The sequence below is a fragment of the Sarcophilus harrisii genome, chromosome 2, assembly GCF_902635505.1.
Source record: "Sarcophilus harrisii chromosome 2, mSarHar1.11, whole genome shotgun sequence".
NCBI classification, from domain to species: Eukaryota; Metazoa; Chordata; class Mammalia; order Dasyuromorphia; family Dasyuridae; genus Sarcophilus; species Sarcophilus harrisii.
The window spans coordinates 354,707,514-354,732,802 of NC_045427.1; the positions used below are offsets into that span (position 1 = coordinate 354,707,514).

The 25,289-nt window shown below is 32.9% G+C and overlaps 1 protein-coding gene across 2 annotated transcripts in view; it reads right to left on the reverse strand.

Annotated features, from left to right (window-relative positions):
* TDRD9 (tudor domain containing 9) overlaps window positions 1-25,289 on the reverse strand; it is a 185,183-nt gene that overhangs the window by 80,242 nt on the left and 79,652 nt on the right. For both annotated transcript variants that reach the window (XM_031953152.1, XM_031953151.1), the window contains 4 exons: window positions 6,190-6,293; window positions 4,051-4,115; window positions 1,075-1,129; window positions 586-670 (listed from right to left, as the gene is read on the reverse strand). In XM_031953152.1, the coding sequence (XP_031809012.1) occupies window positions 586-670; window positions 1,075-1,129; window positions 4,051-4,115; window positions 6,190-6,293 (309 nt within the window). The remainder of the gene's footprint in view (window positions 1-585; window positions 671-1,074; window positions 1,130-4,050; window positions 4,116-6,189; window positions 6,294-25,289) is intronic.

Sequence of the window (25,289 nt, forward strand, 5' to 3'; positions counted from 1 at the left end):
TTACAAAATCATAATTTAGGAAATGAATCAAAAAAGTGATTACTTTCCCTAAGTGTAGTAACTGGGAGGCAGATGAGAGGAAGGAACAGAGAAAATGAGAAAAGTGGCACAGTGATTTCATGAATATGGTGTTGCAGGTGAACAACTTCCTCTACACAACTGACATGTATCTTCTTGACAACTTATATTCTTGAAGAGACATTTGGGGGCATTAAGAGATTAAATAATAACTTGCCTGCTGTTCATTTGTTTCACATTATATCCTAGTCTTTATGATCCCATTTGGGATTTCCTTATTGGGATATTCCTTCCTGGAATAGTCTGCCATTTCTTTCTCCAGTTCATTTAATAGATGAAGAAACTGAGGCAAACACAGTAACTTACTTGCCCAGGATCACATAGCTAATAAGTGTCTGAGACCAGATTTGAATTCAGGCCTGACCTCAAGAGAGCTTAGCACTCTCTACTGCACCACCTCGTTGCCCCATAACCTGTCTAGAGTAACATTAAACAGAAAGTGCTAGGAAAGGAAACTACTAGATTGTTTACACATGGAAGTACAATGTCTATTTCCAATTTTCTCACCTTTCTATACCCAGGGACTGGAGTTAAAAATACATTATTCTGTTCTTCCAAAGTCACACTGGAATGGAGAGGATAAACCTGCAATCTAAAAAAGAGAATACTGACATAAAATGTCAAATATATCTCACATTTACATAGTATTTCAAGATTAAAAAAAACTTTTTTTTCTTGCAATTCTGAGATATTCTGAATGTTAAAATCCTCATTTCTTTAAGGAAATAAAAGCTCAAAAAAGATTAATGGTTTTCCCAAGATTACAGAGCTATTAAGTATCAAAGATGAGATTTAAACTAAAGGTTTTCTGACTCCAAGACTAGTGTTCTTTATAAACACATTTAAAGTGTTAATAATCTTACATAAGATATTTTAGAACATGATCAATGACTATTCTTCGACTATTCTTATTTAAAGATGGCTGTAAGATTCATTTTATGCAGAAATTATTCAACTTTTTTAAAAAATCAGTCAATTTTGTATGTTTTAAACTACCTTTTGTGAACCATGTTTGTAAGGAGTTCATGCATGTAGTTTATTTCACCTAAACCTGGGGAAAGAAGAAGAGAGTCAGCTTTAAAATGTAAGTTTTAATTTGTCAAAAACCAACTTTCAAAATCAAGATAATAATTTTTCACATAAGTTCTATCCATTTTATTTCTTATTTTATTTCCATATTCTACTCTCCATGTATGTGATCTATTGGATAGGTCAAAATAATATCTATATTGTCAAATGAAATTCTCTGTCAACCTTAAAATGTGTTTTCCCAACAGTTTGCAACAATTAAAAGACTAAAATCTTTAACAGATTCAATTTTTTAATCTTATAAAAAATTTTGTTAATGCCTTGCAAAACAAGGGTGCAAGGTTCTACTCATCATAAATACACTTTTGTTTCCTAAAGATACATAAATATAATAACCAAAAGGATCAACAGGTCCAATGGCATAATGAGGACAGGATGCTTTTCCTAGCATCTGAATTTGCTTACTCATCCATTTTGTATTACAATTTATAAGAGGCACAATATTGGAAATTTCTGCAAGCAGTATTTCCAAATATTTTTCTTTTGCAATTTCCCCCCAGTCCAAGGCAATTATTTGATAGAAGGTCTTTAAGTTGTCTTTCTCCCTTCTAAAACAATCATTCTGAGAGGATTACACTCAAGTCCCCTTTCCAAATGTTAAATTTAAAGATGCTTTCTTCCTTTCCCTCTGAAGCAATCATTTGAGGAGGAAGATACTCATAAAACTAAATAAAGAACTGACACATTCCTTTTAAGTCTAAAGATTGTTTCCTCTAAATAAGAATCAAAAAGATAAACTTATTAACAAGTATGTATATCTATATTCAAGTAATTTTTATAAAAGGCACTATATATATATATATATATATATATATACTGGCTCACATAGTCAATTTTTTTTCATTAAGAGTTATTTTTTTCATTTTTCCATCCCTGTTAAGTAATTCAAGGAGAGATATAAGGTCTTAAAAAATACCTCACTACCTCTGAAATGAATTCTGTGTGTTGGCTTGTCTGTTTTTTCCTTGTTGTAATTTCTGTGTTACTATAGTCATCCCATTTAATAGAACATTTACTATTAAATAATAGGGAAGAAGAAAATATATGTCTGATCACTTTTCTAGTCCCTGAACACAAATTCATGTGTCATCAAATTTCATTTCTCGATACCTTCTGATTTCTTTTTAGGTTCAAAGAAACTATTAACCTAAATTTTTTTAAACAGAATAAGTTTAAATGCATTGAGTTGTGGCTCTACTTGGTGATTTTTCCTCATAATATATAAGAGGAATTCACATGCTAATATAATGAATATCACATTTCAGATTCATTTTTCCCTGCAGTACTAGCAAGTATACAAGAATTACACACTCAATTTTAGTCTTAGACTAAGCAGAATCTAATTAAGAACTTTAAAAGAATAGGTTTGAGTTTTTTGTTTTAAATTTTAGACTGCATTTAAAAATCAAATGTTTAAAACATTATCCATATCATCAGTAGCAAAACATTCAAACACTAACTGTAGTAAACTATTTTCCAACACCAGCAAATATCTTAAAGACATATGAATAATATATCCCAAGTATTCAAAGACATGATAATTGTCATCACCCATAGGTATTTTACTGCCACATCCATAAACTCTGATATTCCTTTATCCAATTAAAATCTTTGAACACTTCATCTTTCTACTGGCTCCTTTCCTGATGGCCACAATCACTTACTTATGCTTTAAAAACCTTCACTTAAGTCTTTCCACTCCCACTTGGCATTTTTCTAACTCACCCCCCACCCCACCCCTTCCTTTCCTGACTAAATTTGATAAAATCATTTTTATAAGTAGGGCCTCCACTTCATCTCTTCTGGCTTCCAAACTAAACAATAATTAAAAATGTTCTCCTCCAAGGTTAGTACCAATTCCTTAACTGCCAAATCTTATGGCCTTTTCTCACTCTTCATTTACCTTGATCTCTCTGCCATCTTGGACATTGCTGTACTTTCTGCTCGTGGATTGTTCTTAAATTTTTGAGACTCTATTAGATCTCCTACAACTATATATGTGACCACTCCTCACACCCTATTTCCTACCTTTGTGCCTTAGTACTGGCTACCTTTCATGCCAGAATGTTATGCTCTTTCATCTTTAACATTTTGGTTCTCATGTTTTCCTTCAAGACTCAGATCAAACTCCATCTTCTAAAGGCTTGTCCCTAAGCCCTTGAGCTGCTGATGTCTTTCCTTTTCTGAGTATCTTCCATCTACTCTATTTAGCATGCATCCATTTAGGCATTTATACATTGTTTTCCTTTTGCAGAACATGAGCTCCTTGAGGGTAGGGACAATTTTTTACTTGCTTTTCATTCTCAGCTCTAAGCACTGTGCTATACATGAATGAACTAAGTGCATAAAAATGCTTATTAATTAATCAATTGTACTCTCCTTCAGGATTTTTTTAAAATAACCCTTATACTGAAAATCTCTGAAAAGAAAAACAACATAAGACGAATTTAATTATTATCCTAATGTCTTCTACAGATTAAAGTGTTCCAGGGCTATTTGGCATCAATCTATCATATCTAAAATTTATTCAAAACTACTAAATTATGTACTATTTGTAACCATACCAGTTAAATCCTAAAGATAACAAAGAAATTTTTATTAATTTACTGGTAATTTAGATTTTTTAATTAACTTAAGAATTGTCCTTCAAGATATATCACCTCCTCAAAAAAATTTAATTATTTGTTATTGTTAAAAGAATGATAATAATATAATACTATATATTACATTATATTTATATATATATAAATAATAAAAATTTTATTTCTGTTCATATTTTCATTGACAAGAAAAAAGTCAACAGAAAAAAATTATTCCATTTTTTTAAAAAAAGCCTAATCAAACACTTTCTTCTCTGAACAAAGTAAAATACAAAATACTCACCTGGCAAAAAAACCAACACACTACTGCGTTCTGACACAAAGTTGGTACCCGACAAGTTTTTGTCTCTAATAGTAAAAATGTGAAATGAAAAGAAAATTACACATCATTTTCATTGTATCATAAATATCACAAACGTGATAAATATATCATAAATATCACAAATTTAAAGTTTAACGTAAATGCAGAGATAATTTCATTCAACAGCTATTTTCAATGAAGAAATTTAAAGCCTAAAGAATAAAAGTGAACTGTCTGAAGTCAAGCAATGAAATCATTTACAAAATTGACGGATCTGTGGACAAAATACTTACCCGGAATCAGGAAGATCTCTTCTGATACATTTACTAGCTATGTTACTGGGCTATTAAATTAAAAAAGTTAAATAACTTTCCTATTTCAATTTCCTCAACGACAAATTTGGGATATTAACGACATCTACCTACCAGGATTGTGGTGAGGATAAAACTGGATTTTTGTAAAGCACTTTGCAAACTTTAAAGTGTTATATAGATGCAGATCTTATTATTATTATCACCATCACCATCATTTTTCACCATGAAAATGGTCAGAGAAATAAATGTCAAGAGAACAATGAAAAGAAATTATCAAAGAAGCAGATATGAGTCAGGTCAAAAATACAAAAAGCAAAAGGAGAAACAGAAAAACCTCTTTTTAAAGTTTCATAAAGTAAAGCAACAACTCAGCAAGCTAGAACAACTTATATCAAGAACTCAGTCCAATGGTGCACAATAGAAAGAGTTATTTCTTTTAAGATAAAAAACACTGCAAGCTAGTATTTAAAGCCCACCATGGTTGGGCTCCAACTTACCTTCCCAGTCTTATTTAATGAATCCTCTATACCCCAGCCTCACCAAACTACTGAGTTTCCTAAACTCAGCATTCCCTCTCTTCACTTAGGTCCTCCCACAAGCTGTGGGAAGAGACTCTTCCTCATTATCTACAGCTCATCTTAAGTATCACCTCACCTATAAAATTGTTCTCATTTTCTCTCTTTTACACCCTCTCCTACCTCAAACTATTTTATATTTATTCATCCCAACACGTATTATATCCCCTCAGCAAAATGAAGGGGGAGAGGGATTCTGTTTTTGATTTTGTACTAAGCCACAAACATGATGGTACATAATAGAAGCCTCCCGACTTGGGATAATGTTAGGGAACCTACTAGCTACATGATTGCTTATGCTACAGAACTCAGAAAAAAACACAAGAATTTATAAACCTCTGGAAGCTTAAAAGCATATCAAAGCTGGTGCTATTACAGATGCAAAAACTACCATCAGATATCCAGAGCTTCTGGAAGACTCAATCAGTTAACCAAAAACACCTCCTATATGCCAAACATTGTGCTTAGACTTTTATACACCTGAGAAAATAGAAAATCAGAAGTTTGTAAAGGCATATGCTGCTAGGGATTGAGATGCATCAAAGTCAGGAAATGGAAAATTTTTAGGTATCTGTAATGAAGTATAGTTATTTCAACTACATGCAATTTAATGTTCATCATCCTAATATTTTCTAAGTTTACTATGATGACATCATAGTAGTCACAAACTTCATGCCTCATATTTCTGATTCTTCAAGGCCAAAACTGGAACTTGAATAAAGTTTTCCCACAGAAGTTGCTTCCAAAGCTAACGATTACTTTCCAACACTATGGAAAATGAATTCTAAATTCCAAGCAATTCAATCCTTAGAGTGATATTTTCATAAAATTTAGACTATCTATAATGCTGAAAAAAAAAAAACCTGTTAGGAAAGACAAGCTAGAAAACAAAGATTATCAGCTTTCAATGGTTTCTTTAATCAATATAATTCCTAAGTTTCATTTAAATCTAATACAGACATGTAACGTCTCTATTTTGGAAAAGCAGATTCAGTATTCTCTTTAGACTGTCTCAGCTTTTGTAACTATCAGTCCCAAATTTCTTTTGAAGTATAAAATTATCAAATCACACCATTTGAATCAAAATCTCAATGAAATGTTTCTAAGAAATGTTGTTAAAAGGTTAAAAAGTTAAGGTATAAATTACGGCACATATTAATATCATAATATACTATTAAAATGATTTAAAGCAAAAAAAAGTGTTTCTTAAGCCATTCTCCTCCTTTTCTTACCCATTTTCTTTCATATCCAATTCGTCAAACAACTGAATCAAGGAAATGGCAACTTCATACATTTCCTTTGTTATCATTGGTTCATCCATAAGCTGTGCAGGAAGCTTTAAAAAATAAAGAAAAATTTATTTCCTGAGAAAATATGTTATAGTTATTTTTAATTAAACAGATGAACTATTTCAAATCCTCATTCTAGGTTATGTGTTCAGATACAATCATGTATGATTAAAAGTTTCTCCCAAAGCCCTGACTCATCTTAAATGAGAGGCTGCAAAAGTGATATAATTAGTGGATTCATTAAAAGGCCTCTTAAATGGATTCACAATATGAATAGAAAAGATAATCATTTATTTCTTTATTTTCATTTTTAAATGCTACGTTGGTATTATTCATCTGGGCCTCAAACCTTCCAGGGAAAGAGGGTCACATGTATATAATAATTCTTCCTTTATAGCACCAAATATAATGTTTATGAATGTCAATATCACCTAAATATAATACTCACTAAAAGCTCAAAAATAATTAACTGCTTGGCCAAACGATTTTCTGAATGGAAGGTAGACTACACAACTTTCAAATTCATTTAAAAGTTTGGCTGCGTACACAGCAATTGTAAAAATCTATCAGAATTCTGAATTTTGTGCCATATTGCATAAGAATCTATATATGCAACAAGAATCTAATCACTTCTACCCCAGAACTATACAAGAGAGTAGTCAAAATCCAAATAGCAATAAGAAAGAGAGCACCTAGATAGAAGCTCAGCATAACCCCCTCACTCAAAACCAGAAAAAAAAATCAATTTTTTTTTTGTAGTGAGGATAAAACTGGATTTTTCTACAGCACTTTGTAAACTTTAAAGTGTTATATAGATGAAGATCTTATTATTATCATTAGAAAATGATAATAACCATCATTATGGTTATTAATAACAATTATAACCAGAAAAAATCCAGCACATGGATAGCTGTACTTCCAGGGGCAGGATCTCCAACAAAGTTTCATAGAAGTTAAAACATTCCAAAGAAAGAAAACAGAATGGAAAGTTGTGCCTGTAAACAAAAGCAGGCATTCATCAGTGGAGTCAACATTGTTAGAGCAACAAGATGTAGACAACTGAAACCCAGGACATCTGAAGTCCCTAATAAACTGTCTGGAAAAGCCAGAGAGTGCATGAATTTCAGATTCACTACTGTGAAACTCCAGAGTCTAACTCTAAAACATGAAGGTTAGCAGAGAAACCCAAGGGACCTAGAAGGAAAAACAGGATAGGATGATTAGGATGACCACCCCATGCAACTGTATAGCCAGGGATAGATCTTGGCCTAGACACAAAGTCTCAATTCAGTATTTAAAGGAAATGAAGTAAATATCAACTAGAATAAATAATTTATAATAGAACTAAAGAGACCCGTTCCCCCCCAAATAAGTAACTTGATAACAACTATAAACAGAAGAAAAAATTGATTCCCTACAAGGACTATAATGACCATAAGGAAATGAAAAATCAATTATAACTGTAGTTATAACTTGATAACAACTATAAACAGAAGAAAAAATTGATTCCCTACAAGGACTATAATGAACACAAGGAAATGAAAAATCAATTATAACAGTTAATAGGAACTATGGTGAACTAACATTAAATAGAAGGAATTAAAAGAATGGTTTTAGAAGTCAAAATCCACCAAGATGGTACTTATAAGGAACACAAACACTCAAAAAAGACATAAAATAAGGGATTAAAGAAAAATCTCTTTGTGCCTTAGTTAAACCTGAAGAAGCAGGGTTATCAATTATATCAGAGAAGGCAACAGCAAAAAAATAGACATTTATTTAAAGGAGGGAAAATATGGAGAAACTACATTTTCTTAAAAGGGAACATAAAAAAAGAACTGATTTCAGTACTAAACCTACATAAACCAGATAAGAAAGTTTTAATATTTAAAGGAAAAATTAAATAAATTATGAAAAAAACTATAATGGTAGAAAACCTCAATTTGCTACTTTCAACCCTAGATAAATTTAACTAAAAATAATTAAGAAGCAATTTTTAAAATTTGGGTTATGATTAATCTCTGGCAATTGGTGAATGAAAATGGAAAAGAATGTACATATTTATCAGCCAGGCACAACACAAAAATCAATTGTGTATTAGGATATATAACCTCACAAATAAATGAAGAAAAGCAGAAATTTAATTCATACCTTTTCCTGATCCACATCAAAACAAAATTATATTAAATAAAGAGTTGCTACAGCTGCCAGACATTCTCCGATGGGAAGGGGGTCAAACAACTGGTTAAGAAGAGTTTATAGGGGCCCCTTTGATGTTACTGAGTGTAGGACTCTGTTGAATTCCCCATATTCAGATACAGATACAGGTCAGCAGAGTGGTAAACACCTCACTCCTTAGCTCTTACTACCATGGAAGAACTGAAAACTTATCGAGCTCCCAAGAAATATCCCTGAAAACAGTGGCCCCAAAAAACTGAAATTTGGGACAATGCATACTTCACCCTGAGAACATATCCAAACAAAGTTAAAGTTAAGAAATAGGCTTGAAAAATGAGCAAATAACAAAAAAGAACCTGACCATACTATGGTGACAAGGAAGATCAAAACACAGACTCAGAAGAAAACAACAAAGTTAAAACTACCATATCCAAAGTCTCAAGGAAAAATGTGAATTTGTCTGAGGCCATGGAAGAGCTCAAAAAGGATTTTAAAAATCAAATAACAGGGGATAGAGGAAAAATGAGAGAAGAAATAAAATTGAAGAAAATCATGAAAAAAAAGTCAACAGCTTGGTAAAAGAGGCACAAAAAATAACTCCTTAATAAGTAGAATTGGTCAAACAGAAAAGGAAGTACAAAAGCACACTGAAGAACATTTTTCCTTGAAAATCAGAATTGGGAAAATGGAAACTAATGGCTTCATGAGATAAAGAAAAAATAAAACAAAATCTAAAGAATGAAAAAAAGAAAATGTGAAAATATTTTATTGGGAAAGCAAATGATTTGAAAAACAGATCCAAGAGGGATAATTTAAGAATTACTGGAGTACCTGAAAGCAATGATCAAAACAAAAAACGAGCCTAGACATCTTTTTTCAAGAAATTATCAAGGAAAACTGAGTTGATATTCTAGAACCAGAAGACAAAATAGAAATTGAAAGAATCCACCAATCACCTCTTTAAAGAGATTCCCAAAGAAAAACTCCCAGGAATACTAGTCAAATTCCAGAACTCCCAGATCAAGGAGAAAAATGCTGCAAGCAGGCCAAAAAAGGTACAATTAATTCAAATATCATGGAGTCACAGTAAGGATAACACAAGATTTAATAATTTTTACCTTAAAGGATATCAGGGAGCTTTGAAAATGGTATTCTAATGGGCAAGAGAACTAGATTAAAATCAATAATCACCTACCAGGAGAGAATTCTGAGAAGATGGCAAAGTCAGAAAATTTAAACTTTCCAGATTTACTCCCACAAACAAGAAAAAGTTGCACCTCAGAGCAAAAGTAGAACAGCAAAAACAAGAATTGGAGTGGAACTGTGGTCCTTCTGGGACCAAAAAGATCAAAAGAAAGATTCCAAGATCTAGGTTTGAACTGTGTGAAATATTAACACTTCCAAGCTACTTCCACTGGAACAAAAAATGTAAATCCTGGGGCTAACTGGGTTGGGAGGTAGCCTCAGCCCCAGTCACAGGAATTTTCAGTTCCCAGACAGTGTGGGGAATTAGACATGTGAGTAGAGGAACACTGAGGAAACCTCTGCTGACAAGGTACACCAGAAGAGACATCAGGCCCAGCTATGCTGCTGAGATGCTACCGTGGGCCAGAAGGAACCGTACCTATTAAGTCCAGAATTAGTTGGGTAGGAACACTGCTGGCTACAAGCACTTATAAGAAGATGGTGGAGTTCTTAGTTTCAGGTTCTAGGCCAGAGGGAAAGAACTGAAGGAAAACCTGAAGCCAGAAGCACCATCTCCTATATCCCAGAATTAGAGGTACTGACAATCTGCTACAAAACAAGCAGGCAAAGGAGAATTAATCTAACTACACAAAGCTACTATAGGAATGGAGAAGACAGGGGTTCGACTTCAGAGAAAGATACTAAATTTTGAAAAAAAAGCCTCTTCAACCCTAACGAATACCGTTAAATGGTCACCTGACTAAAAAGAATTCACAGAACTCAAAAAAAAAAGTTTTAAATCAAATGAGATTGAGAAAAACCTTAAAAAATGAGTACATACCAAGATAAACAAAAAGATTATGAAAAGAAAATCAACATATGAGAAAAGGAGATCCAGAATCTTAAAAAAGAAAATGACACCTTGAAAACTAGAGTCAGACAAGGGGAAGCCAGCAGAGTTTGAAAACATAGAAAGAATGTGAGACATCATCTCATTAAGAAAAACAACAAGTCTAAAGAACAGATAAGAAGAGAAAACATAAGAATTAGACTACTGAAAACTATAATCAAAAAATTAATCATGATACAATAATATAAGCAATAATTAAAGAAAATTGTCCTGAAATATAAGGAGAAAGTAGAAATAGAAAAAAATCCACTGATCATCAATTAAAAGAGATCCTACAAGGAAAACCTACAGAAACATCACAAGCAAATTCCAAAATTCCCAAATCAAGGAGAAAATATTGCAAACAAAAATAACAACAACAAAAAATAATTCCAATACAGCCCTACCACAATTATAATCACACAAGACATACCAGTGGCTACATTATAAAACACTGCAGGCTTCAGAACATTATAAATAAAAGAGCAAAAGAACAGGAACTGTGGCCAAAAATATCATACCCAGAAAAGTTAAGCATAATCCTGACAAGAAAAAATAAACATTCAATAAATTTCCAGACTTTTTAATAGAAAATTTGACATATGAAATCAAAGACAATTTCAAGTGACTCAAAAACACCCCATTTGTTTTACATGTAGAAACACAACTCATATCTAAGATTGTCAATACAATATTGGATAATTTGAAAGAAAGAATGGGATAAACCTGAGTATGATATGATTCTAAAAATCAAAACTGAAAGAAGAGGTTCAATTTTTTTTTTTTAACAAATGAAATGAGAGAGTAAGAATTGACACAGAGGAATTAAGATGGGACAATAGAGCTCTTAGTTGAGGATTCTTACCTACAACAAAAACAGGTTAATGAGGTTAATGAGATAAACAATATTTATCTATATTTATAAAGTTATGAAAGTCTTCTAAATTTTTTTTAAAGGTGTAGGGAATAGGATTATGGGAGTGGTATACAAGTTGTGTAGATTAACAATGAAAAAAGCATATAGATTAACAGAAATGGAATCAAAAAAGAGGGAAAGGTTGAGGGGAGGAAAATAAAAGGGATTCTTAAAGGTAAGGTAGATGAAATAATAAGGCAAAGTAGTATATATAAGTAAAGCAGAGAAGTCAGCAAGAATGGGAAATAAGAAAAACACACAAATATAAAAATAATGATCAAGAACAAAATTTATTAGGGAAAAAAGTACAAGTACCAATCATTGGTCTCAGAGTTAAAGCTAAAATAGATCAAAAGAGAAAAACAGGTAAACTACAGACTACTTAAAAATGACTAGATAAGATAAAGTTAGAACATTGCTGTGGTGTAGAAAATGATGATTGGTGGATAAGACTTATGAAGAATGATATTATCTACCTCTGGAGAAACAGAGTACAAACAAATGTAGTACAATCTTACATAGATATATATGTGTATATACACACACTATATGTATATATACACACACACATATACATGACTATGTGTATGTATATATATATGTATGTATGTTTGTATATACATATATGTATATATATACAGATACATTTAGATAGATATGTGGGGGAATATGTGTATATACAAATATATGTAGGTAAATATAATTAAATATGGATTTCCATGCTTAACTATAATTTTTTAGGGGGAGATGAGGAAAAGGAAAGGGGGAAAAAAGTAAAAAGTACACATACAGCAGAGAACAAAAGAAAACATACATTGAAGCAAATAAAATATAGACAGCTCTAAACACAATGTATGGAAATTTATTGTCTCATTTTGGATCCTCTCTCATGTTCTACCATGCACATGACAATTTTGTTTTTCTTTTTCTATTTTGTATTTAAGTTCTACATAAACAAATAAAAATTTAAAGATAAAAAGAATAATCTACCCAGAAAAACTGAGCATAATCTTTCATGGGAAGAAAATGAATATTCAATGAAATAGAAAACTTCTAAGCATTCCTGATGAAAAGACAAGCACTGAATAGAAATTGTGACTTTCAAATACAGGACTCAAAAGAAGCATAAAAAGGTAAACAGAAAAGATAAATCATAGCAGATTCAATAAGGTTAATCTGTTTATATTTCTATGTGGAAAAATTAATTGTAACTCCTAAAAACTTTTTCATTATTAGAGAAGTTAGAAAGAATATACAAAGGCAAGGGCATGATTGTGTGTTGTGTTCTGCTTTCTAGAGCCCCCAAGTTGGGGTGACAAAACATACAGTGCTTTCTAGAGTCCCCATGCACAGGTGGTTAAAACATACCATCTTAGTGGAGGAATTAATGAGGTGAGACTTCTGAGGATGGTTAAAAATATAGAGTCCATTTATTTCAAATTCTCTCCCCCTTATATACCTTAATACCCTTATATAACCAAAGCAACATTGTACATGCACTAAGTATTTACTGCGCACTGTGGGACCACATAAACAACTTGCTATTATATGTAGATTGCGACCTGGTATAACTCTGCTTCAATTACAACACAGATTGTCACTGCTTCCTGACTTCTCAGGAAGGCCGAGAGCCGTTAGGGCAAATGGGGAGCTGAACCAGACATTGTCAACAGGTTCCTTCTGGGCTGAAAGATCTTCTACTTCACTCAGAATTCCCCCACTATCTGTGACCCTCTACAGGTGTGAGCTGAATGTGACTGGATATCTAAAAAAATAAAAGATATGAGAAAAGGGACTGGAGTGGGAGAAGGGAAAAGGGAAAAGTAGACTAGGGTAAATTATCTCACATAAAAACAATACAAAAAAAGCTTTTACAGTGGACGGGGATATATGGAGGGGGTGCTTGAACCTTATTCTCATGGAATTGGTTCAAAAAGAGAATAACATATACAATCAGTTGGTTATAGAAATTTATCTTACTCTATAGGAAAGCAGGAGGGGGATGGAAGTAAGGTGGAATGAAGTTGGGGGTACTGATAGAAGGGAAGGTAGATAGGGAAAGATGATATCAGAAGCAATAAATTTTTGAACATAGAGTGAAAGGAAGACTGAGTACAAACAAGATGTATAAACAGAAAATTAAGATAGAAGCAAATATACAATAATCATAACTGAAAGTTTTTAATGAGTTTCTCTGATAAAGATCTTATTTCTCAAATATAAAGAGTTGGGAAAATTTATAAAAATAAGAGCCATTCCCCAATTGATAGTCAAAGGATATGAACAAGCAGTTTTCATATGAAGTTAATCAAAGTCATCAACAGTCACATATGAAAAAGTTCTCCAAATCACTGATGATTACAAAAATGTAAATCAAAACAACTGAGATATCACCCCACATCTATCACATTAGCTAGCATGACAAAAAAGGAAAATGACAAATGTGGGAAGGTATGTGGGAAAATTAAAACACTAATACATTGCTATGGAATTGTGGACTGATTCAGTCATTCTGGAGAACAATTTGAAACTATACCCTCCCAAGGGCTATAAAACCATGCCTATGCTTCCAGTCATCAATACCACTATTGGGGTCTGTATCCCAAAGAGATTAAAAAAAGAAGAAAAAAAAACTATATGTAGAAAAATATTTATGGCAGCTCTTTTGTGGTCATAAAGAATTGGAAATTGAGGAGATGCCCACCAATTGGGAGATGGTTAAAAGAATTGTAGTATATGATTGTGATGGAATACTACTGTGCTGTAAGAAAAGAAAAGCAACATTCCCTCAGAAAAACGTGGAAACGCTTAAAAGGAATTGATGCAAAGTGAAATGAGCAGTGAGGAGAATGTTGTACACAATTACAAGCAATATTGTGTGAGGATTAACTGTGAATCATATAGCTAAGCAATACATGGATCCAGATTTATGATGAAAAATGCTATCCATTTCCAGATAAAGAATGGAGAGCATTAGAATGATGAAACATACTTTTTTTTGGTCTGTTTTCTTTTACAATATTACTAATAAAGAATTATGTTTTGCATGATTATAGAGGCATATATGTGTCATATTGCTTGCCTACTCAATAAGGGACAGGAGAGGGAGAAAGAAAATTTTGAACTCAAAATTTAAAAAAAAAATGTTAAAAACTCTTTTTACAAATACTCGGAGGAAAAGAAAACAAAAAATAAAACAACACACTAACTTTTATGAAGGAATAATAGTGATTCTGAAGAAAAATAAAATGTTTAAATTGAGAGAAAAGAAGAGAAAAAAGGACACTTGATATTAAGCTCACTTTCTGTACCAGGTTCCAATGTGTTAACTTCCCACATTCCCCTTTTCATTTTCTTAAGTTTTATCTTTCCTCATTAGAGGAAATGGGGTGGTAGATGTGTACATTAACAATGAAAAACCACTAGAAGGCAGGGATGGGTTTGGGGTTTGTTTGTTTTCGCAGGGATTCAGGGCACTGGGCTTGTATTTGTATTCCCAATTCTTTGGAGAGTGCCTGGAAAAATAGTGAAGCACTTAATAAATGCATGTTGATCTGATTTGAGTGTCCCTGAAACTGTGAATTGGTCTAGCAATTTTGGAAAGCACTCTGGAATTATAATCAAAAGTTAAAAAGTCTATACCTTTTGATTCTACAATATGACTACTAGGCTTATACCCCAAAGCAATCAAAGAAAGAAGCAAAGTTCTTATACCTACAAAAATATTTATAGCACTTCTGTTTATAGCATAAAGTTACTGGGAGCAAAGTGGGTAGAATCAACTGGGGAATGATTTAACAAATTATACTATATGTTTGTAATAGAATACTATGTTATTGCAAGAAAGGATGGAGAAGATGATTTCAGAGAAACCTGGAAAGATTTATATGCAAGATACTAAATGAAGTGAGGAAAAGCAGAACAAGGGGGAAAAGTTTATATAATCACATCATTGGAAAAACAAACAACTGTTATCAATGCAATGACCAAGCTTAACTCCAAAGGACCAATATGAAGTATAAGGTCTAACATCTAAAAGAGAAGTGGTAAGCTGAAACACATTTTTGGATAAGGATAATATGGGAATCTCTTTTAGCTAAAATGTCTATTTCTTTCAAGGGTTTTTTCACTCTTAGTTTAATTAGTACTTATTAAATTGTTTAAATTATTTTAATCTAAAATTAATTAATTTTAGTTTCAAATAAATGCAGCAAAACTTTCCAAGTAACTGTTAAGTATTCCTGTTAATATTCCTTATTTTTTGTTTATATATTAAATAGTTGATAATTCTATAGCACTCTATGACTTACAAAGTGCTCTACATATATTATCTTATTTAATCTTGACAACAACCTTCTGAAATAAAAGTACTATTGTCCCATTTTAAGGGCTATGAAAAAACTTGAGAGGGTTAATTAAGTTAGGACCCATTACATCTCTCCCCCTCAACATATTTATAGTCTAGTATTAAAAAAATATATTAATCAGCACTTAACAAGTCCAATGACTAGCATTTATTTAAAGCTTATTATGTGCTGGGAAATATGCTAAAATCTGAGAACACAAAGAGAGGCAAAAATAGTTCCTACAGTATATTTTAATGAGGTAGGAGAGATGATGCAAACAATTTATGAACATATAATATTCAGAATAAAGTAGAAGTAATCTGAGTTAAGGCATCAGAATGAAGAGGGAGGAGACAGAGGACAACTCTCCCAAAAAGTGGAATCTCAAGTCATTTTAAGAAAACCAGAATTAAATTGGGAAGATTGGGGGAGGAGGGTAAGGGAGTCAGGTGTGAATTCAAGCAGAATGGTCTTTTCCAGAGCTGTGGAACCCTAGTGCAGACAATGATAATGCCAGAAGTTGGGAAATTCCATCCCCTGCATTCCTCTCCAAGCTAATTCACTCATAGCCTCAATCCCTTTCTACTTTCATCATTCTTCTCAGATTTCTTTTTTATGAGATAGCTTCCTCCATTATCAAGTAAGTTCCTTAAGGTTGTCTTTTTTGTTGTTTAGTATTTTTAGTAGTGTCCAACAACTTCAGATCCTTTTAATGGTATCCAATCCCCCATATGGGGTTTTCTCAGCAAAGATATTGTAGCCGTTTGCCATTTCCTTCTCCAGCTTATTTTACAGATGAGGAAAACAAAGGCAAACAGAGCTAAGTGACTTGCTTCGGACACACTGCTAGGAAGTGTCCGAGGCCACATTTGTACTCAGTAAAATGAGTCTTCCTGACTCCAGGCCCAGCACTATATACAATGGATCATACCTATAATGGATAGCTTCTTTGAGGGTAGAGACTGTTTTTCTCAAGTTGAATCTTTATTCCCAGTGCTTAGTATATATGATACATAGACATAGTAAGCACCTAATAAATGTTAGCTGCCTTGACAAGATAAGAGTGTCATGGGTGAAAAACAGCAAAAAGGCCATGGAGGGAAGTGTTTAAAAAAAAAAAAAAAAAAAGAAAGATAAGACTGGGTCAGCCTATAAAAAGGTTGGTCAACTTTTCCCCAGATTTAGATCTAAGAAAGACAATGGTGCTGGTCATGCTTTCATTCCTCTTCAAGCAAGCAGCCATGAATGGGAATTTAAAGGAGCTACAGTGACAACTGAATTCCAGCATAGGCAGAAGAGGTTATAAAGAAAAAAATAATAAATGAATGTATTTGCATAGTGGTTTAATCAGTTTGGCCATTGGTCCCCTGAGATGGGCTATTTTTTTCTTATGTCTGATAGTAACCTAATCAGGTCCAGCCACTGGACTAGGCTATTCTTAGAAATTACAAGATTTCTTCTCAGTAGGGAAGTGTGTAGGAGTAAAAAGTCCACAAGGGCACCTTAGTCTATTGAGAGTCGATCTGAGATGGTTCTATGGCAGCTAACACGGCAGAGGAAGTTCTGACTTCAGCAAACAAACACGGCAAAGAATATCTGATCTGTCAAGCTAAGAGATGCTCTATCTGCCTCCCGATTAGCTGATTCTAATTCCTGGCTCACTCTGGCCTTCTCTAGATAGTAAAAGAGGTGGAGCAAATCAAGATGGTTAATAAAAATCACTAACTGCCTCAGCTCCACAGTTTTAAAGTCAGAAGGATTTTATATTGGATCCCAGAAGTAATAGGGAGACAGAGAAGTTTACTAAACAGAGTGCTGACTTCTTCAAAAGCCAGCTTTTACAAAGTCATTTTGGCAGATGAGTAGAAGATACAATGAGGTAGTCTGGGAGTTGAGGCAGGGAGTCTAAGCACAAGGTCAATGAAGCTGTGAGGTAAAAAGAGCCTGAATCACAGAGTAACTGTTAAAGGAAAAAAAAAGAATTGTTTATGAAAGATTTTGGTAAAATGGAACCAAGATAACTTGGTGAAACAATTACACTTCTCATGCTCAACAAAATTTAACAGAGAGTATCTAAGACAATAGAAAGCACTTCATATAATAACTAAAAGAGATTAGAAGTTTAATGACCTATGAAATGGATATTAGACTTTTGTGAAACCAGTTCCAAGTACAAAAAAAGATTTAGGAGTCAAATTAAAGAAACTGTTTTGCATATTACAATTGTATTTTTAAGGGGGGAAAAATCAGCATTGTTCTAATTTATTAAGCTAGTTAAAATAAACCATCCATTCAACATCCTAAATAAAATGTGTTCATACACATTTCATTCCTTATACCATTACAAACCCCATGAAAGATTTCTCCCCTCTAGGTGATACAAATGCAAATGATACAAAAAGACAGACAAGAATATATAGGAACTATATACATGAAAATTATAAGTTCATCATTCTTCAGTCAAAGATTCACATTCCACAATATATGTTCACATTCCAATAGTATAATGCTTAACAGAGATGAAAGGGATGAAGTGAAAAAAAAATTTTGACATGTAACATCCATCATATATTTGAATCCTAGCAAGATTTGTCAGGCTTTAAAAAAAAAAAAAAAAAGAACATAATAAGCTGCCACAATACACTGTGGAAAGTTGTTGAAAACACTGTGGGCAATAAAAAAAGAAGTTTTATTAACAGCAATGGATTTTTACATAGTCCATAGTATTTTTACACATGTGAAGTCATTTGACCCTCACAATGACCAATGTTAAGTGCTATTACCCTGATTTCATAAATAAGGAAACAGAATGAAGAACTATTAAGTAACCTGTCCAAGATCACACAACCAGTTAAGACTGGGAGTGGCAGTTTTCATTCTGAGTCTGGCACCCTCTCCAGCTGTTTTATTGGACTTCATGTCCCAGAATGAATCTAACTACAGTGTACCTAATCGAGTAAACTGATTTTTTTCCCCCAGATGGAATTCAGGCTCATTTGCATTGAAGTGAGTTCAATCATTATTCTTGAAAAGGAAGGCAATGTTTGAAAAATCAAAGATCAGATTTCCATCTAGATATGTCTACTGTGAGAAGTCTACCAAAAGAGAATATTCTTGCTAAAGTTTTTTTGGCATGGAAGAGAAACAAGTAGAATAACCTGGAGTAGATCTCTCAACTGTATTATATATACTTACATAGAAGTTTTATTTCTAAAAAAAAAATGGGAAAGATTAAAAACAAAAGCAAAATTATCTTAAGACCATGAATAACAGAAGGAAATTTCTTGATATATCAAAAATCAAAATAATGCTAAGAGTCCTACAGTTGTTAAAGCCTCACATCCATATTGTTTGTTATTCAGTATTAAGAAGTAGTTTTAAAAACCGCTCAAAGGGCAAAGGAATAAATATAACTCTATGAAGCAAATCATCTATAAAATAATGGATTCATGTTTTAAAACTTAAATTTGTCTAAGTTTTCCTCCAAATTAACACCAAAAATGAAGACTATACAAGTATTTAGCCTGCTTTCCCTACCTAGACGTTATAGCTTCTAAAAAGAGAGATAAATAGGAGGAAAACTGTTCTTATTAAAGGGATCTAAGTTGTATTCTGTTTCAAATATAGAAAAGGAAAGTTTATATTACAAAAATTATTTCTAATCAGAATGCCAACTTATGCAAACAAATTTAGCAATGTGACTTTTCCATCAAGATTTTTCATTAAAAACAGATCCAACCATTCTTGAGAGCAATTTGGAACTATGGTCTTAAAGTTATTAAACTGGGCATACCTTTTAATCCAGCAGTGTTACTACTGGACTTATACCCCAAAGAGATCTTAAAGGGAGAGACCCCCATATGTGCAAAAATGTTTTTGGCAGCCCTTTCTGTAGTAACTAGAAACTGGAAATTGAATGGATGTCCATCAATTGGAGAATGGCTGAATGAATTGTGGTATATGAATATTATGGAATATTATTATTCTATAAGAAATGACCAGCAGGATGATTTCAGAGAGGCCTGGAGAGACTTACATGAACAGATGCTAAGTGAAATGAGCAGAACCAGGAGATCATTATACACGGCAACAACAATACTATATGAGGATCAAATCTGATGGATGTGGCCCTCTTCAACAATGAGAGGATTCAAATCAGTTCCAATTGTTAAGTAATGAAGAGAACCAGCTACATGCAGTGAAAGAACTATGGGAAATGAGTGTGGACCACAACATAGCATTTCCACTCTATCTGTTCTTTTCTGCTTGTCTTTTTATTTTCCCTCCCAGGTTATTTTTACATTCTTTCTACATCCAATTTTTCCTGTGTAGCAAGATAACTGTATACATAAGTTTACATATATTTTATTTAACATATACTTTAACATATTTAACATGTTTCGAACTGCCTGCCGGCTAAGGGAGGGGTGGGTGGAAGGAGAGGAAAAGTTGGAACAGAAGTTTTTGCAAGGGTCAATGATGAAAAATTATCCATGCATATCTTTTGTAAATAAAAAGCTATAATAATAGTAATACAGATTTTTCACTAAAGCACTTCTGCTCTTTATCTACCCTATGCACTAAAGACAAATTAGATCTAAAATTTTGAGTCTCATCATTCAAAGTTAACTTAGCACTTTGCAACTCCTTTCCCTAGTATAAAAATTAGCAAGAACTATGGTATTTAATGTGTGCACTCAGCCATAAATATTCTTGAGTGTGGGAAAAGTGGGAATTCTAAATACTACCACTAATAAGAACAGTAATACTTTTTCCCAATCTTATTTGATTCTCTACTTTTATTTTTATTAGGTTTTTTTTTTGTTTTTATACAACTGTATTTTTTGAAATGTAGCCCATTTCCTTCATCTCCACTGATTTTAAAGGGGGAAGGCTTAGCAAAGCCAGTGCACATATAGATCAAATCTGAAATTCTGCACAATACTGTATTCCAAGAGCATCCCCAAATTTGTAAAGAGGAAGGTGTGTTTTCCTAACACATCACTGTGGTAAAACTAGGTCATTCTAATTAAAGAGTAGCATTGTTTTATTGTGCTTTCCGTGGCAATGTAGTGGTTATTGTGAATAATATCTTTCTGACTCTTCTTAATTCATTCTATATCAAAAGACAAAAGTCTAATCATTCTTCTCTAAATTTTTCACATTTGTTTTTTTACAGCATGGAAATAATACATTCTCAGCACTTCAAATACTCAAATATATCAATGATTCATCAATTTGTAGGTCCTTTCCAATGGTGCTGATGGCAACTTATACAAATCTGTCTGTTCTGTTTAAGTCTCAGCTATATCTCTTAAAAATTTCACAAGAAGGGCAGCTAGGTGGCACAGTGGATAGAGCACTAGCCCTGAAGTCAGGAGAATCCGAATTCAAATCTGGTCTCAGACACTTAATACTTCCTAGCTGTGTGACCCTGGGCAAGTCACCTAACCCCAATTGTCTCAGAAAAAAAAAAGACTTCACAAAATCATATCAAAAAGATCCCAATGGAGAACTCTGGTCAACTACCTGACAACTTTTATTTTCCCCACATGACCAATCCATCTTCCCTTTCTGTCATACAATTCTTTAATGATATCGTTTAAACTTGTTCTTCAAAGTTCAATGGTTATATATTTCAGTCTGCGCACATCTACCACGAATCTTTCCATTATTTTTCTGTATGATATTCATATTTAATTCTTGATATTCCAAAGTTTGCTGATATAGAACATCATTTTAAAAAATTTGTATTGGGAAAATGGGCCTTTACTATTAAGTAAAACGTGAGTGTTTGAAGGTTGGGTAATGGTTAGGAAGATGGATGTCAAAATGTACCAAAAAGTTCACTTCCCTTGCTTACAAAATGACCAGAGAAAATGCAAAACCAAATTCTGGGCAGAAAAGCAACAAAAATTCAGAGTATGTCATTTTTCTAACTTAGGGAACTTTACAGAGGATCTGTTGACAGAGTGGGAACTGGCCAAAAGTGAAGTACAAGCAGCACCAAATGTGGGTCTTGAAGGTGGCAGTACTGTACACCAGTACACCAGTGCTGGTGGCATCATGCACACCAAGCACCAAGGGATAATAGTGAATGAACACCTGCTCAGAAAATCCCAGGGGAGCCCTATTGCCAACACTAAGCATAAGACTGGACACCATTTGGAAATTCCATCAACCCATTACCCAATTTCAGACGTCAGTTCCATAACATAGAAAAGTAGCTATGGTCACAAATGATATGAGGTTCTATATGAGGTTCTACCTGGGTAAAAGCCAGAAGGTAGATCAAAAAGATAGTAACTAGACCTCTCTCCTTAGATCATACCACCTTGGAAGGACCAAAAACCTACATGCCCCAAGGTCAAGCTACAGAAGTACAGACTAGACACCCCACCCCACCCTCAGCAATGGAGAGTGCTCAATTTTAACATAAATTTCAAAGTTAAGAAATAGTATGGAAAAATAAGCAAACAACATCTATAAAAGAATCTGTCCATAAAAACTTTTTTTAGTGACAGGGAAGTTCAGACATAAACTCAGGAGACAATGACTTAAAAACATCTCCGAGTTAAAAGACTCAAATGAAAATACAAAATGAACACAAGCCCAACAAAAATTTCTAGAAGAGATAAAAAATCATTAAAAAAAGAAATTAATTTTTAAAAACTTTAAAAATTAAATAAAATCAGTAGAGGAATAAATATCTAGGGAGAAAAATGAGAGCTATGAAAGAAAATTGTGGAAATGGGAATTACCAATTTGATAAGAATCAGAAAAAATGAAGAAAATAACTACTTACAAATAAGAATCAGCCAAACATTAAAAGAAATACAAAAAATGCTGAAAAAAATAACTCTTTAAAAATCAGTACTGGCCAAATGATAAAAAAATGCACAAAATAAAATTAATACTTTAAAAACTAAAATTAGACAAGTAGACTCTAATGACTATGAGACAGCAAGAAACAATAAAAGAAAGTTAAAAGAATAGAAAAGGAAGAAAATGAGAAATATCAGAAAAACAACTGATGTAGAAAACAAGACAAACTCACGATCAATGAAAAAAAAAATCTACTCTCCATTATTTTAAAAAATTATGAAGGAAAAACAGAAATGCAAAGAATCCACTGATCACTTCCTGAAAGAAATCATAAAATGCAAACTCCCAGGAATACTATAACCAAATTCCAGAGCTCCCAGGTCAAAGAAAATACTTCAAGCAGTCAAAATGAAGAGGGGACCCTGAAACTCTAAAAATCCTTAAACGAGAAAATCTCCTTCAACTCTGCTTCAGTGAGTGACCCTGCCCTGAGGGACAGTTTCATTCCTGTTATCTAGGTGGGGTTGGTTCAGTCCTAAAACTCATTGAATTCTATTCAAATTCAGCTCAAGCTGAATCCCAGATGGTAGAAGTCCACCCATGAGGTCCCTTCAGCTTGTAGCTCAAACTCCTATTATAAAAGAGACAATCTAAAATCTTCGCTTTGAAGAGGTTCCAAACATGCCAGTTATGCCATGCTTGCTATGTCAAGAAGCCTCTGTCCACTGGAATATTCTTTTCCAGTGTCACACTCTCTTTACCCTCACCTATTTCCTTAACCAGACTTTAACCTTACTTCCAATCCCCATAATAAACCTCTTATCAATCTAGGTTTTTGGGTCTGTAAATTTCTCTACAGATAATCTTTGCGCTGCCAGAAGGGAGTCTCCAAAACTCTCTACCCTTACACCAAATCCCAAGGGAGTGCAGGGAAGCCAAACCTCTCCATTTCGTTCCCTGAACCTCAAACCTGCCACTAGACTTTATCATTTAACTCCCTGACAACCAGAAACCCTAATCTCATTTTGGTTCCCTAAATCTAGACCTTATCAAAAAAAAAAAAAAAAAAAAAATCATTCAAATACCATGGAAATACAGTTCAAGATCACACAAGTAAATATTTAGCAACCACCATATTAAAAGAAAAGATTTTCTAAAAGTCAAAGGATCTAGGGCTAAAACCAAAATTACTTACCTAGTAATACTGAATATAATCCTACAAGGAAAAATGATTATTTAATGAAACAGAAGATTTTCAAGCATTTCTGATGAAAAGACCAAACTTTAATACTGAAACAAAACTCAAAAGGATGCATGAAAAGGTAAACATGAATGAAATTAACAAAAGTAAACTTTTGTTTTCTTGTGGAAAGAGGTTATGTATAACTACATAAGTAGTTATACTTATCAATTAAGTATTGATACTCTATCAATTATAGATACATTATCAATTATGTGTTGATAAGAACATTAAGAACATTATCAATTATAAGGGCAGTTAGAAGCACTTTACTTAAGTGGCATGATAATGAATCAATTATATTGGGATCACCTCAAAAGAATGGAAGAAGAGAAAGAGGGATGCATAAAGACAAAAGGGAAGGAAAAGAATGAATGGAGAAAATGTACATAATGTAACAGGAGTGCAAAGAATTTTTTTAAATGAAATGAATAGTGAAGGAAGTGAAATGAACAATGCTTGGAATTTCACTCTCATCTGAACTGGTTCAAGATGAGAAGAATAAATATAAACACAGATGGGTATAAAAATTCACAAAATGTACATAATGTAACAGGAGTGCAAAGAATTTTTTTAAATGAAATGATAGTGAAGGGAGAGAAATGGACAATGCTTGGAATTTCACTCTCATCTGAACTGGTTCAATTACATTATATTCAAGTACATTATAAACACAGATGGGTATAAAAATTCATCTTACCCAAAAGGGAAATAGAAGGGAAAGAAGGGAAAGGAGCTAAGAAAAGGGGATGGAAAAGAGAGAAAGTTGATTAATTACTGAGAAGAAAAAGAGATTATGGAGGGGAAAACAAGGGTGAGAGAGATATTTTATACACACACACACACACACACACACACAGAGAGAGAGAGAGAGAGAGAGAGAGAGAGAGAACAATAAATAGAAGAAAATGAAGGAAAAATAGACATTTAAAAATGTGAATGGGATGACCTAAGTCCATTCTTAGTCAAGATTATACATAAGAAAAAGAAACTGAAAGAATACATACAAGTCAAAAAAAATTGTTACTTGTAACAACATGATATGATGATGTATTTTAAAAACCCTAAAGAATCAACTAAAAATTTAAACATACAATTAAAAATTTTAGGAAATTTTCAGAATATAAAATAAATCCAAATGAATCATTAGTATATCTATGTATTACCAACAAAATTCAGCAAGAAAAGATAGAATGAGAAATTCCATTTAAAATAACTGTACACAACATAAAATATTTGGGAGTCTACCTACCAAGACAGAGCCAGGAGCTATATCAAAACAATTAGAGGATATTCATTACACAAACTTGTTGGTATAAAATCAGTCTTCATGAATTCTATGATGCATTGAAAGAAATGTGAAAAGAGAGGTCAGGAAGGCACAAAAGAGAAAAATAGAGGGGATTCCCTAGACATCAAAAAATATACCAGCTAATTGGCAATATTAATGGACATGGGAACTAA